General features: G+C 34.3%; 2 protein-coding genes across 8 annotated transcripts in view; one reads left to right on the top strand and one right to left on the bottom strand.

The window, feature by feature from the left end:
* Window positions 1-4,275: 4,275 nt before the first annotated feature.
* The window catches only part of LOC125673589 (E3 ubiquitin-protein ligase SHPRH-like), a 37,587-nt gene continuing 25,401 nt past the window's right edge, over window positions 4,276-16,461 (bottom strand). For 3 of the 7 annotated variants that reach the window (XM_056160744.1, XM_056160747.1, XM_056160745.1), the window contains 4 exons: window positions 6,448-6,540; window positions 5,780-5,866; window positions 5,495-5,688; window positions 4,276-5,227 (listed from right to left, as the gene is read on the bottom strand). In XM_056160744.1, coding sequence (XP_056016719.1) covers window positions 5,038-5,227; window positions 5,495-5,688; window positions 5,780-5,866; window positions 6,448-6,540 — 564 coding nt within the window. In that variant the 3' untranslated portion in view covers window positions 4,276-5,037. The remainder of the gene's footprint in view (window positions 5,228-5,494; window positions 5,689-5,779; window positions 5,867-6,447; window positions 6,541-16,461) is intronic. The other 4 variants (XM_056160746.1, XM_056160748.1, XM_056160749.1 and 1 more) reach the window with 3 other exon arrangements.
* LOC125673588 (uncharacterized) lies at window positions 8,665-14,919 on the top strand. The gene is made up of 2 exons (XM_056160751.1): window positions 8,665-8,708; window positions 9,960-14,919. The coding sequence occupies exons 1-2, from the start codon at window positions 8,680-8,682 to the stop codon at window positions 11,968-11,970; spliced, it is 2,040 nt and encodes a 679-aa protein (XP_056016726.1). The 5' UTR covers window positions 8,665-8,679; the 3' UTR covers window positions 11,971-14,919.

Below are 16,461 nucleotides of genomic sequence, written 5' to 3'. Positions count from 1 at the left end.
CGTAAGAGGCGAATAATTCAGGCGGTCCTTCGGATGAGACCGCAAAAAACGAGGTCCCGTGTCACAGCAGGTATGACACGATAAAGATCCCTCCCTGCTCAATGGCCATAAGCGCCGAGCATAGGCCTAAATTTTGCAGCCCTTCACCGGCAGTGGTGACGTCTCCATATGAGTGAAACATTCTCGAGCGTCCCGCTCCATCCATTGTCAGACATCAGCTACTTTACATTTTGATTCAAGGTACTCTGAAATTTCAACATTTGCGTGAATACCTGTGTTTGTATTTGATATCTAACTAATTTACAAACAGACACATGCCGAGGAGTGATATTGGGTATCTTAATATGCCATCAATTTTCAGATATCTTGCTTAAAGAAATCAGCTACGTATACCTTTTGATTCTAAATACTCTGAAATTTCAAGTTTTTCGTGAATTCATCAAGGAACTCTGGGTTTGCGAGGAGTGATATTGGGTATCTCAAATTGCCAACAATTTTTGGATATCACGCTTGAGGAAATCAACGACTTGAACAGTTTGATTCGACGTACCATGACATTTCAAAATTTGCTTGAATACCAAGGATCTATTTGCTTGTATTAGATATCCGACTAATTTACGACGAGGAGTGATATTGGATATTTTAATATGCCATCAATTTTCAGATTTCACGCTTAAGGAAATCGGCTACTTATACAGTTTGAAGCAAGGTACCATGTAAGGAGAAGGTACACTAAGGGTCAATTTTGGCCTATGTTAAAATTTCCTTGTACCTTGAATCAAAATGTGTAAGTAGCTGATTTCCTTAAGCGATTGATTGAATATTGTTTAATAACGTCCCTCTCGAGAATATTTCACTCATATGGAGACGTCACCATTGTCGGTAAATGGCTGCAAAATTTAAGCCTATGCTCGGCGCTTATGGCGTTTGAGCAGGGAGGGATCTTTATCGTGCTACACCTGCTGTGACGCGGGACCTCGATTTTTGCGGTCTCATCCGAAGGACCGCCCCTATTTAATCGCCTCTTACGACAAGCAAGAGGTACTGAGGACCTATTCTAATCCGGATCCCCGAAGTATCTAAAATTTGATGGCATATTGAGATACTCAATACCATATCCATGTCATCTGTATAGTCGTAAATTAGACAGATATTTGATGCAAACACAAGAGTTCCTTGTGGTATTCACAGGTGCTTGTGGACAGGACTTCCGGTACCCCCCTTCTTGTATTTTTAGATGTTCCTTGGGTATTTAGGACGTATTTTTGATAAAATATGTAACTTCAGAGTTTATATATTTCAATGGAATTTGTGTATTCCATTGAAATATATAAACTCTGAAGTTACATATTTTATCAAAAATACGTCCGAAATACCCAAGGAATTGAACATTTAAAAATACAAGAAGGGGAGTACCGGAAGTCCTGTCCACAAGCACCTGTGGGCGTGAATTACACGGCGCTATCAAACTTTTACCTGAGCGATCGATAAATGTGTTGTGACGTGAGTTATCGCTCGTAGCTTATGACGTCATCTGAGACAACTTTCGATTGCATTGATAGGCTTTTATAGTGTTTACATATAAAATTCCTGCATTTATGGTACAATGCACTGCTTTGAACTGCAATGTGAAATCGGGACAGGGACTAAGTATGTTTCTTTTCCCAAAAGACCCTAAATTACGAAGAATTTGGACACTGTATCATCCTGTTTGACTCCAAACAAAGTGCAAAGTGATGATTAACGGGGCATTCTACAAAACAAGGGGAGGGAGATATTTTAATTATAAAAAGTCAACCCAAAAAAGGGGATGCAATCCACCCCTCTCTACATCCACCACTGAATGCTTTAATGCGACATTGTATGCATTGGGTTTGCGATTGCACATAAAAATTAATGTCACCCTACCTAGTTCAAATTGATTTTATTAAATGAAATATATTTCGAATATTGTCGTACTCATACTATATTTATAAGGGACTCATCATTTCATTTCTTCAGTATAATATTTTGGAAAAATAAAATATAGTAAAAATGGAAATGAATTCAATTTAAAAAAAACATTTTGATTAAACCTTATTTACTGCAAGTCCAATTTCCAAAGCTTTTTTTTCCAAGTTCATTATGCAGACAAGTACAAGTTCTTCCTTATCCTAATTGCTTTTAAGTGCTACATTAATTAATATGTATCATGAATCATTAAGGCAAAATTTCACACCTCAAAATGCTGCAATTCGTTAACTTTGTGCTGTAATATTTCAATTTCGCATTTGACGTGTGTTGTGAAGAAATTACATGAATTAATAGGCCTAATTTACATTTTATGATATTGTATCTACATGTAGATGTTTTTTTTTAAAAAGGGGGGGGGGTACAAATAACGTTGTGCACAATAAGTTTTTCTCTTTTGTCTTTTATTGTTCTTTTTTCAAAATGGTATTTTTCAATTAAATATATATCTAGCTAAACACATTTGAATCTGAATCTGATCAACCTCATACTAATAAATCCCATAAAAAAATACAAACGTGAGAGTCAATCTAGTTAATAGTATCTATAAAATCTGATTTTGCTTAGCCTAGATTGTGTAAAATACAATGCTTATCTTTTGATAGAACATTTTTTTTCTCTTCCAATATCATTCCCAATTTTCTATGGACTGGCCCGGTAAATAATTTTAACTGAAATTCCTAAGAGATATTTGTCGAGCATAGACATATTACTATCTGATGGTTTCGAAACGGGTGCAGGTACAAACATAAAAGGTTGAATCCCTTAAACTCAAGTGTATCTACGGTATTTCACCGTCACTATCCACGGTGTTGCTAAAACTGGCAATTTCTCACAGAAATTAAAACAATGAGATACAAGCGTAAACAACCACAATTGTCTCAAATGACGTAATAAGAAAGGGCGATAATTCCTTCATTCGTTTTAATAAACAACGATTTTTGAATAGGTATTTTGCGCATTTACCTGGATTTAAAAAAAAAAAATAAACACATCAATAAACTTTTCAAAACGGGTTTTAATTAATTATAAACTTTATTTTCAAATCTATTTTTATTGCACTTGACCTTTAAGCATATGATATCTGAAAATGGATGGCATATCAAATGTATGAAGGTCTGAATTCAATTTCCAAAGGAAACAGTCAGCTGGAAAAGTATACTCCTATTTTGCATTGCAAAGGTTACAATGTGAGTAACTGAGGAAAATATAGGCATGAAATTTGGAATGTCAAGTGACTCCTTGCCATTTAAATAAACCCTGATTTAAACCCAGTAACCTTTATATTGTAGCTGGCTATTGGTAATTATAACCTTCATGTAGCTGGCTACTAGTAGCTAACTTTGCCTTGTTCAAGTAGCTGGCTACTAGTAGCTAACTTTGCCTTGTTCAAGTAGCTGGCTACTAGTAGCTAACTTTGCCTTGTTCAAGTAGCTGGCTACTAGTAGCCTACTTTTCTCTTTTTTAAGTAGCCAGTTACTAATAGCTAACTTTACCAATCTATCTGAGTACTAATAACTTGGTTTTATGGGGCAGAGAATGAAGACATGTTCCTCAACTAAGTCTACATATAGCTACTCCTGATGATGTCAGTTTATCACTTTAAAGATATGGAGCTCGCCTTCCTTTCTGAGCTATCGATATATTCTTGTTACACGCTTTGCTAATTTTTCTTCACAATCAATGTGCCTGCTTGAACTGGCGTCTATGACCTTTGACCCTTAAATAATATAGTTTTCTAAACAATACTAACAAATGCATAGAAAGGCTATTAAGCAGTAGATAAATAATTCTTGAACTGTGGTATTTTTTACCTATTTTATCTAAACATAGATGTATACTAAATTATTTTCTTTATTTTGTTGTATGTACTTGCATCAACTGATAATGCAATGTATCACAAGCAAACTAACATAATATGTATAACATTTACAAATCACTTCTGAAACCCTATAGAATGACAGTTACTCATTTCTCAAAATTTCCTTTAATCAGAACTTATGTTCCTCTATATGTTGTTTAGGTTTTACATCCCTTTCAAGAATTTTTCACTGGAGTAAAGGTGTCATTACCTGTAGCTACTGCTGAAATGCCACAAATTTTGACCTTTGCATAGGGCTCAAGGTCATAGCAGTGAGGGCTATTACTGTGATAACGCCTACTTTGGCATGAGGCCAGTGATCTTATGATCATATCCAAAAGACGTGTGACTTGCATGGCGAAGGAACAATGCTAAATGTCTAAGGTTTCTAACCACAAGAGAACTAAATTTACAATTGTTTATTGTTTATCATACTTTCTAACAAAATATTGCACTACAAATCACAGTAGGTGCACAAACTCCGCCAAAAAATAAAAAATGCATATACATGTAATAGTACTTAGTTGTTCTGAAATGAATCTATAATGTTGAGGAAATTGTTTTACAAAATTAAGCAAGTTTTATTCAGTTCCACTATAACAGGATATGTTTTTAAAACACAATGTCCTCAGCATGACTACGGTCAGTTATGATTAATTTAAACTTGACCTCAATGAATGATCTTGACCTATATCAGTTACTATAAAAAGTGTTGAACTTAACCTTAAATTCTTACAAAGTATGAAGTACCTTGTTGAAAAGATAAAGTTACAGTTGTGGATATTAACACAGGGAGACAGTCAGAAAGACAGACATACCAAACTCAATATGTAAAGAATCATACAATCTCAAGAACATAAAAATCTACTAGTAAACAAAAACAGTAGCTGCTGCATCACTACTAAAACTACTGATTGTACTGTGACAGAATAAGTGCTTGTACAATGTGCAACTAGACTGAATAAAGATAAATTTCTTGGTAAAATCCATATCACATAATGTTTCACAGTCAAAGAATCTCACAAAATTTGCAGTTTGTTCTGAATACAGAATGAATTTCTCTTTTGAATGAATATTAGTACACAAGAAAATCAAATAATCTAGATGAAAATCTCCTTTCCTTTTCTTTTTTTTTTTCATTTTGGATAAAAAGGTTTCACACAATATCATATGTCTTGCGAACTTCCTCCTTGCTCTTCCTCCCGCTCCTCTTTCAGGAGAGAAGTAAGATCCCCCACTGTCAGACAGTTTTCTTCTGTGACATGACTGGAGGCAGTGGCCTCGGCCGATTTCAACATTCGGTACATCTTTTCCTCTATTGTACCACGAATGATAAATCTGTGGACTTGGGTTGGTCTGTAAGGATAATTGATTTCAAATGTACCAGAGGGTGAAATTTTCTTGATTATTATTTCTAAATATATCAATGTTTTTATGCTGTTTCCTTTTTTTTTTTTTTTTTACAATGTCCCATTATTGTTAGAAAAATTGATCCGTGTGAGCTTTTCAGGCCCCATGAGAGCATCTCGTTTCTATTGACAAAATGTGTGCCAATAATTTACATATCTTTCACACCTGGAAAGCAAATGATTGTTTCTTTTGTTGAGAAATTCATAGTATCACCTGGTTTGGCCTATACGGTGTACTCGTCCAATGGCTTGCAGCTCCTGAGCCGGATTCAGAACTGGTTCCACCAGTAATACGTATGTAGCCTCTATCAGGTTCAGACCATTTGCTCCAGAATGAATTGGAAGAAGCAAAACTGTGATGGCTTCATCTGACTTAAAGGCAGCCAAATTTTTCTGAAAATAAAAAGGCTGCACAAATGACGGACATAATTTTTAAACTTTTCCAATCTTTAATATTGCATTTATTTGTGTTAGTTATTGTTGCCAAGCTGAACTTTACCTGAAATTTACTTCCAGAATAAAGAGTTTTGAATGATATTTCATTTTCCTCCAATGCCTGTACGAGGATGTTCAATATATCCATCCACTGAAAAAAGGAAATGAAACTAAATGTAGATGTTAATTGTCATTTAAATATGCATATATGCCCCCCCCCCCCTTTTAACAATTTCAGAATGTGCACCCTGATGACACCTGATTTTTTATCTTCTGACAATTTTTTTCTTCTTCAAAAATACATTTATTTAGTCATTGGAAACAATATCTTTTAAATTGAAGTACATGTATGTTGCAGACTCTTATCTAATGTGATATCAATTTCCCAAAAAAAGAAATACAATCATGAATGGTACAATGACAGTTGCATGTTCAGTTTTTTCCCCATATATATGTACATAATGTATATGTATTAGTGACATGTTTTCCAGAATGGTATCACAGGTTCTCGATGTTTTAAGTATATATACATGTAATAAAAAAGAGTTTGCATATAGGAAGACAATTTTTTTATTACATTAATTTAAACATTGAGAGCCTGTGAATGATACTGATTTGTGCCGTATCTAATATTTGCAACTTCTTCCATAAATACACTTCATGAAAAGTTGTGATTCACAACGGATCACTGTTTCATAAAGTCAGTTAGCATTAAACAGAACACTGACTTACTGAGGAGAAGAGCAGAACTTTGGCCCCAGGGTCATCCCTCTTTATCTGCTTCAGACAATGCACAATGCCTACAACCTTGGTAGAGTGGCTTCCCTTTAAACAGAGTTAAAAGATACATTTTGATGAAGTTCCGAATGAAATTGAATTTCATCAAATGGATGTTGCTTCATATCAGCATGAGAGCTGTCTAGAGGGCTGTCAAAAGATGATCGAAGGCTAATGAAAGATGTGTTGTGAAAGAAATGCCTTAATTTTTATATCATATGCTTACAGAAAATACAATCATGATAATACAAAGCATAAAATACTTTAATTTATTTAGTATACTGTTAGAATGAAGCAAAGAATCCTCATGAGAAAGTCAGTTGTAACATTTCCTACAATACATTGTAGCCCCTTGGAAAATAGAAACAGCCCATGCTCGTGGTTTTGGAGACAAAATTCAGAATAATTTATGATTATGCTAATTGTGACACCATCATAATATGGGGTTATTGCCTCAAATATTGACGTCACAATGCATATACTGCATGACTTTAGAAAGTGGAGTATATGATAAAACAAGAAAATGCTGGAAATATGTGTAATGAAAGAAAAGGGTGAGCAAGCTCACACACACCTTAATGAATGACAATGTAACACATAATAAATGACAATGCTTACATAAATCAGGCTTTCCTAAGTTGCACAAAATATATGTACATGTATAATGGGAGGAAAACAACTTCTCTTCATCATTAAACAAAGGGCCTAGCTATAGGTCTTATCGGTCACCAGAGTATTAGATAAAAGTATATATATATATTCATCATTATAGCCCCAAAGCTATGAAATCTAAGAAAAAATTTCTGTACAGCATATCTTAAGTTAAATTCTAATATTCAGCAATAGTACAAAACAAGATGTGTTCTTTAGGAGGTACTCTACATCGTCATAAAGGCTTACTTCCTTTTAAAACATGGATGATAATATAAATATCAGCACTACTTGTCTATTCATTTCAAAATTCATCACCTAGCTGAGTAGCTCAGTAGGTTAGCATGTCGACTGCTGGTCTGTAGCACTAAATAAGATGTTATTTAAGTGTTTTACACATAAACACTATATAGTAAGCTTGGCCCCACCCTGGAGTCAGATCCCCTACCCCGGGGACCATGAAATTTACAATTTTGGGAGAAGCCTTTCTGTTCTACATCACTATAAATTAGTCTTTCTTACAGATGTGCAGTTGTAGAGAATTTTTTAATATTGGTCAATGTTTGGCAGTTTTTACCCCACCATTAAAGTCCCAGAGGTGCAGAAGCTCTGAAGTTTACTATCCATGCCCCCCTTGTTCCAAAGATACTTTATTTATATCACATTTGAAAAAAAAATGATGTTTATCAAGATGTTAAAACTATTTTCAATTGTTACATGTAACATTTAATTATTAACCATTTTGGCTCCACCCTGATATCAAAACCCCTACCCCTGTAATAGTCAAATTCACAATTTGGTAAAGGATGTAACCTGCTTTTTCTAAATCTCCACCAAGTTTCAATTTAGTATCAATAGCACTAAAGATGTTATTTAAATGTTTTACACAAAAACACTATATACCAAGTTTGACCCCACCCTAGAGTGATAAACAATCTCGGGGATCATGAAATTTACTATGTTATTAGAGGCCTTCCTGCTCTGCATCACTATACATTTACAGGTTTTTGGTTTGTTTTAAAGATTTAAGCTGGTAGAGAAGAGAATTTTTGAAAATTGGTAAATTTTTGGCAGTATTTGTCCCACTCCTAGGGTCTCATGAGAGCAGGGATCCTAACATTTACAATTTGAACACATAAATTTCCCTCATCCGAAAGATGCATCATACCAAATTTGAAAAGAATTGGAAGGGTAGATATCAAGAAGTTTAAAATATTCAATGTTAACTTACAACAAACGACTGTCACAATGGACACAAATAAATTGCAATAGGTCACCTGAGTTTATTCAGGTGACCTGTTAGGCTGTAAATTATAGATAATGAAACTTAAAAAGATTCATGAAATACATTGATACATTGAAATATAAAACAATAATTCCACAGAGAAAGATAATAATAAAAAAATCAAATGTTCCCAAAAGGATTTGAAAGTTATTTATAAGTGGACACAGGTAAGTTTGATAGAATGAAATAAAATGAAAGTAGGTGAAGTGGGACTTTCCAGAACTGGAAATCCCCAAAGTAATAAACTAGCAATGGATTCCTCCAGTTTAACACCCCAAAAGTAAGTAACAAATTGTATCAAATCAATTATGAATTTAACAAGTTGCTGTCCTTTAAAAAGGAATGCAATATGTGGACTATAGAGGGATGTGGTTCTTACAGAAACTTAATATTCTAGGGTGAAATAGAAATACTTTAGTGATATAAATCTGGCAAAATATACATTAATCCAATGACAGTGACTAATCTAGAGGGAGGGGGTTACAGGGTTTGTACCCCCACCCCATTTTAGTTGATTGTTTTTTAAAGGGTAATTTTTGCCATTTTTTGGTCTTTACCCCCTTCTTTCTTGTGCGGAAAAAGTACTGACTTGGCTGGCAATTCTACCAACCCATCCTCCTTTGACCTTTGAAACTTTTCAGAATCCGCAACGAAAGGATATAAAACTGGCAACAAAATATTGATGTTCATAAACTTGAATGTTGTTTTTCATTTCAAAATCTCAGAGCAACGTCACAAATTATGTCCATTTTAAGATATAAACAATAAATAACTTCCTTTGTTGAGCGTTACTAAGGTGAACATGTTGTCCTGTATCTATATAGAAATGAATATATTGGACATTTATCGTTTTTATTATGAACACTAAAACTATTTTTCACAAATCATACAAAGCAATCATTTATGAAACACTGCTGATTCCGATAAACATGTACTGGTGCAAGAGTAAGCTGACTCCCCCCTCCCTCCCTTATGTTAGTCGTATCTATAATTAAAGGTCACCATGTCAAGCTCTGATGCAATCGTAACATCACTCAGTCTTTTCCGTCAAGTAGAGATGTTTTTCTTGACGTGATGGAAAAAAACGAGCTATGTTCTGATTGGCTCGAATGAAAACATACACTTGTGCTTACGCAAATTGATTTTTCCCCCATAGTATCAGCTGGTTTAACCTCATTTATATATTTTCTGCAAGGACCTCGGATTCCACGCCACTAACTCAAAGTTACCATTATTTAACTTTCCGTATAAAGGGTTTTTTTTCTGCAGGGTGATAAATTTGGCTCATTTTAGCAGTGAGATAGCTTTCCACCAAAATTTCACTTGCCAAATATGCACCCAATTGCGATTTCAGTAGTTGCAAGAGAGATAACTCCTCCCTGTCTGCCAAATTTTAATCCGCTACAATTATTAGCATACCTATGACCCAGCATATCGCCAAATTCTAGACCCGCAGAAAAAAACCTGCTACGGTATTTTATCATAAAATTTTCTACTTTTATCTAATAAGTAACTGAATATATTTTCTTAGTGAAACTGGTATACAGCATATGTCAGAGTCCGTGTTTGTGGGACTGTGTCATACAGTGGGGACCTCACAACAGGTGGCAATGAGAAGAGATATGATAGACATTAGTGAGATGGTGAGGAATAGAGTAACAACAAGTAACCAGAACATGATGATGTTGAGTGGAAGTGACAGAGAAGGATTCAGAATGAAGGGATCTGATGTGGATTACATGTATTGGTTTAACAACCAACCAGTGATCTGGGACTTATCTCAGACCCAGTTTTACAATGTACACAGACAATCCCTGATTCTCTCTGTCTCTTCTGAAAGTCCACCCGGATTTACTTTACTTCAGTTACTGTCACCAAGGGCAAACAACATTGTTATCTCAGCATTAGTCACAATGAATGGTAGACGTTATATATCTAGTTCTAAATACAGAGACATCACATGTTCTCTTATAACTCCCAACTCTACAGTACATGGTCCATGTGGCAGTGGAGTTATTATGACACTAGAATATGATGATGCCCATTGTTTTGCTTGTGAGTTTTGGCCTCCGTCTGCCTCCTCATGGATAGACAGATGTCACACATGGCCCCAGCCACAGGTTGTTAGGGACATAGTCAGAAGTGGATGTCACTTTGTAGCAATAGGTCACAAATTAGGAAATCATGAAAGCAATGAATGGAGAATTTCATTTTCTCTGGCAGAACAAAAACTTGTGTACTCAATGAACCACAGTCAATTCTTAACTTATGGTTTGTTGAAATTGTTCTTAAAAGAAGTCATTAACAATGGATTAGGTGATAATGAGAAATTACTGTGTTCCTATCACATGAAGACAGCAGTTTTCTGGATGATTCAGCAAAACACAATACCTAACTGGTGTCCACAGAATCTCCTGAAATGTTTCTGGTACTGCTTTAAACTCATCCTTAAATGGGTGTATGAGGGAGTTTGTCCTAACTTTTTCATTCCAGAAAACAACATGTTTCTCAGTAATATCCACAGTGAAGCACAAAACAGATTATTCCTTAGACTGTTTGGTTTTTATGAAAAAGGTTTAGCATCCCTGCTACACAGTCCCTCCCTCAGGTCCTATATCATGAATGTCCTTTATAACCCCAGACTCAGTATTTGTACAGATGAACACACTCTAGTATCTGAGATTGAGTTTGATAAAGAAATGTTTATTGAAATATTTGGAGTATATTCATTACCCTCATCAAACCTCTACCTCAATATGAAGTACCTAAACACAGTAGACCAGTTGACAGTCTCACCTCTGACACAGTATCAAGTTCTCATGTTACAGGTACATACAGTCGCCATCCTTCACAATGCTGCTTTTACATTACAAAACATGTACAGGAACACCACTGAAAACAAGCTGATGTATATTGCTGACAGAATGTCCTGTCACATGTTGAAACTCACAGACAAGTTTGGGTGTATTTCTGATAGGTTGTACATTGCAATGTATTATTACAAGACACTCAGATACACAGAGGCTTTGTCTGTGATAGAGATGACAAAGGTCAACTTAGCACAGCCATATGTGATGTATAACAGGACAGTAGACACAGAGAGGTATACCGAGGCTGTAGGGGGGCAGTCCCGGTCTACAAAGTTAAGACATGCTGTAGCATGCAATATCAAATTAAACAACAGAATCATTTATATCAATGAATTAATGACAGAGCAGAGTTTTTCCTTACAGAACCATTTCCCTCACATGATTATCCCGCCCCTAGTTGTGTTACACATGCTGGAGTTCCTGTGTTACAGACATATTGACACAATGAGAGCACAAACAGCTCTTAATGATCTACAGGTCCTAGTTCACCATGATCAGGGGCTGTATGTAGCTGTGCACTTAAGAGACATATCATGGCAGATCCTGGGTATCTGTCAACAGATCTCAGGGAACCTCCAGGCTGCTCTATACTCCTTCCAACAATCACTCGGACAATATCCATTCCATAAAATACAAAGTGCTACACTAATGAGAATACATCAACTTGGATAAGTATAATATTATAGATTTAAATATTTCATGTGGCTTAGATTATTGAATTATTGTCAATGACACTTCATCAGTCAACTAAGTCAAATGTGAGGACTTCAGATATTTGTGTTATAAGCTACTTGATGTGGATTAGATGTGTTATTAGCTTAATTTATCAGTTCATTAGTGCACAAATGTCAATCTGGACTATATGCAAGTATGCAACTATGTACACATCATTTGAGAGAGAGAGAGAGAGAGAGAGAGAGATCTATCTTTGCTGTTTAAATATTTGAGCCTCAAAAATAACTGCATTATATGATTATATTTCATCAGCATCATCCATCCAATCAAAAAGTCCTTTTTGAATTTCTAAACATTAACATCATGTCGAATATCATTTTAATGTAAGTCATATATGTACATGTAGTAGATAGACTAGCATATTCTATGTTATCAGTAATATTTACTATTTACATGTATACCAACCCAAAAGAAGGGAGGGGGTGTCGTAAAACGAAATTATGTAAAAATCAATCCAAATACACACAGTGAGTTGGCATAATAAATACTTTGGAAAATAATTTTGTGAATTCTTTTGAGTTTTAGGTTTTGACAAGAAACCCTGTTTCTATGCACAAAAATAGGTGATTTCATTGGTATAACCCCTGCGCTGAGCCCACTTGCCATAATTTGCATACACTTCATTTTCTTTCTGGCTAGGCGCCTGTTTTTACACGGAAAATCCCAAATTTTCACAACACACTATACATGACAATATTTTTGGTAAATTAAACATAATTATTAAATATTTTTACATCAGTGTATGTCAAACTTGAATTATCAGTTTGGACTTTTGATTTGTCATTTTTGTTTTAACTAATTGCTTTTAACATCTATTTAAATTCCAAAAGTTACACTAAAATATTTTATGTTAAAGCTATCTTGTAAACAATTTTGTATATGAACATGAATTTTAAAATCAGAGAATTAGAAAGAAACCTGAGAAAAATCATTTCAAGTTATCATGAAATATTCTATGCTTTCAACTCATTGTTGCTTTACATATATATTTATACTGTGAAATACTCTGAAGTGTGGATCGAGAGTCAGCGTTATTTCTCGACAAGTTTTAACTACATGTAATTACATTGACTGACTGTTGTTCAATCAGAAAGTAGTAGGCAGAACCAAGACATCACTGTAGTCATGTGAATATATTTCAAATTTGTCAACAATTTCATTTCTTTCTTAATACAGCTGCAGATTAGCAAGTGTCACATTGGGTTCAGTTTTTGATGAATCAAAGAAACACAAATCCAACAGCTGTTGATCAATATATCTAACTGCATCTATATCTATTCATTTTATATCTTCATATAGATCTATTCATTTCTTACTGAAAATATTGAAAATGTTTTTGATTTCTTTTTTATTACAATGTGCTTACCAAAGTTGAAAAAATCCTTCAGTCATAATAAATGAAAATGGTAGTTGAAATTTTGGTAACTGTGTGTGCTTCTTTTTATTTACTGGTGTTTAATCATTTTTGATAGTTTTAGGGTATAGCACCTTCTCCCATAATCTCTCCTTGTTGTGAGTTTATGACAGTACATGGTGAATTCAAGTTAATGTCATGTTGGTGGGGGTTTTCTTGACAAAAATGCAGTATATAAACTTCAATGAATTTTCTACCATTCTCTGCTTTTACTTCCCATACATTTGAGAAACTTGTGCAGAGAGCTACAAGTCAGAAACAAACAGATGTAGGCTTAACAAACAGTGTCATATTATTGCATACATATTAGTTAAGTTTGTGAATTATGTGTATCACGTCAGCTATATCTGTAATTCGTTCAAAAATGCAATATAAACAAAATCGAATGATTGATATGTTCTGATATTGCTAAAATAATATAGAAAATGACTTTGGGGAACTGCAAAACCAAACCGTACACGTTAAATATTTGACCACACTGACTTCAATATCAATGTGGTTTGATTCGATATATATGTACATGTATATACAGGATTCTACCCCCTGAAATCGCTACTTTCAGGGGGTAGAATCAGAGCATACCGTAATTGGTCAGATAAAAAATAATGATAACCAAAATTTGAAATTAGCAATTACTTGTATTAATACAATCAAAGAAATTCAACAAACTGAATCATTGTAATACTATAAGCACACAGGGTATATCAATATTCGAAATGAATCAGATTTTGTTCTGTAACATGTTAATGTATCGTTAAGATTCCTCATTACTATCTCTCTCTGTCTCTCTTAGTCTTTCTCTCTCAGACACTAGAATCAGATAAGGGGGAGGGGGGGGGGACATTTTTTGACAATGACTGAGAAGAATGTAAGCTTGAAAATCATGTCAAGAATAGAAACTATTCAGCTGAAGTATGAGCATTAATAGTAAAAACCTTCACCCACCCCCATCTCAACACAATTTCAAGTGGCTTTCGATTAAAAAATGTTGTGGAAGCATGTACAGCAGAACACACCAACCCCCCACATGCAACAAATTATGATTTTAAAGGTCGGGCAAAACACTTTGGTTTATGGTTTTATTGTCTTATTTTTGAATGTCAAGATTTTTCAAAATATGATGAAACGTGTCCTTCTCTCTGCTCTCTCTTTGAAATACTGGAGGCAAATTCTGGCTGAGCAATGAGGTGATGTCTAGACTTAACCTACTATATTCTGATTGGATGACAGTCAATCAAAACAATTCACTGAAACCTTTTGGGAGATAATGCAGACTCCACTCTTCAGAGTACTTCACAGTAATTCATTAGTTATGTATACTGTGAAAGGTTCCTTTGTAATCATTTTAATCAAAGTTATATGTACCAGTTGATATTGGTTACAGCACAATAATTATGAAAATACAATGTACATTCTGGAACAAAAGATATTTCTGCTATATACCACGGTATTATAAATAAAAATTAATGATATCTGTTGTGTTATTTCTCTCTGTTGATACTCTATATATAAAGCCTCTCAAATTCCTTGAAATAACTCTTTCAAGTTTGAAGTGAGAAATAAAGAGATATTTCATTGTAATTAAAACAAGAGGCCCACAGAGCTTATCGGTCACCTGAGAAGTAGTTAAAAGTATCGCTAGCTCCAAGTGCTACAAAATCTATTGAAAAAAATTCCTGTTCTGCATATCTAAGCTAAATTATAACATTCAGCAACAGAATAAAACAAGATGTGCCTATACTTATGAGAGACTTTACATGATATGTGTAATGTCAACATGATATGATTAATTTGGACCCGTCGTTACTCCTAGAGTCGAAACCATTCACAACTTTGGTACATCTTTCCTCCTTTTCCTAAATATGCATTTAGTTTTTATACCATATCAGGAAACTTACAGAAGTCTATCAAATGATAAAGACAATAATCACTATGATAAGTTTGGTCCCACTCTTGAACCAAAACCCCTATCCCCTGGAATCATGAAAATTACAATTTTAATAAAGGATTACCTACTCTTTCTACATATCTATTTAGTTTCAATTTTAATAAGTATCAATAGCATATTTAATATTAAAAAAGATGTTTTTTTAAAATAAAATGTTTTACACATATACATTATGTACACCAGGTTGGGCTTTGCCCTGAAATACGAGCCTCTATCCAGGGGATCATGAAATTTACAACTTTGGTGGACACCTCCTTGATCTACAACACTATGCATTCAGTTTTTCCTGAACATATGTGGTTGTAAAAAAGATTTTGAACATTAATGTGGAGAAAAAAATTTCCCAACTTGCCGATGACACGTCAATCATTCTTGATGGTAGTGAAGAAAGTCTTTCGGAAACTCTTAAAACTTTACATGCTTTCTCAGAAATGTCTGGACTATGTATGAATTACACAAAAACTCAAACAGTTTGGATTGGCTAAAAAAAATACAGTAACGATGTTCTTATTCCCAACAGTAAATTTAATTGGAGTACTACTAAATTCACTTTACTAGGAATACATTTTGATGTCGACTTGCAAAATATACCCAAATTAAATTATGATCCAAAATTAGTAAAAATCAAATCTATGCTAAATCAATGGGGGAAGAGATATTTAACTTCCATTGGAAAGATAACAGTTATTAAAACATTAGTGTTGCCATTGTTGAATCATATCCTGATGTCCATCCCTAACCCATCTATTGCCTATTGTAAAGAATTAGAAAAGCTATTTTTCTCCTTTGTGTGGGGTTGTTCAACCCACAGAGTAAAGAAGGATGTAATTGTCAAGAAATATGAGGATGGTGGTCTAAAAATGATAAATCTAAAATCATTTATTGCTTCAATGAAATTGTTTTGGGTAAGACATCTTATCTCTACAAATAGGGGGTTGAGTATTTTCATATCAAATTTTAACCTAAATAAATTCACATCCTGTGGGATTGAATACACTAATCTACTTTTAAAGTCATTAAAAAATAAATTTTGGGTAGATGTATTCAAGGCCTGGATCGAATTACA

Source organism: Ostrea edulis, chromosome 3, assembly GCF_947568905.1.
Source record: "Ostrea edulis chromosome 3, xbOstEdul1.1, whole genome shotgun sequence".
Lineage (NCBI taxonomy): Eukaryota > Metazoa > Mollusca > Bivalvia > Ostreida > Ostreidae > Ostrea > Ostrea edulis.
This window is presented reverse-complemented; position numbering and strand designations above follow the sequence as displayed.

What these genes read in the sequence shown, in the direction of transcription:
- LOC125673588 (XM_056160751.1), top strand. Translation starts at nt 8,680, where the DNA reads ATGGATTCCTCCAGTTTAACACCCCAAAA. An exon ending in TCCAGTTTAACACCCCAAAA is followed by an intron (nt 8,709 to 9,959) that starts GTAAGTAACAAA and finishes ATATTTTCTTAG; the next exon opens with TGAAACTGGTATACAGCATA.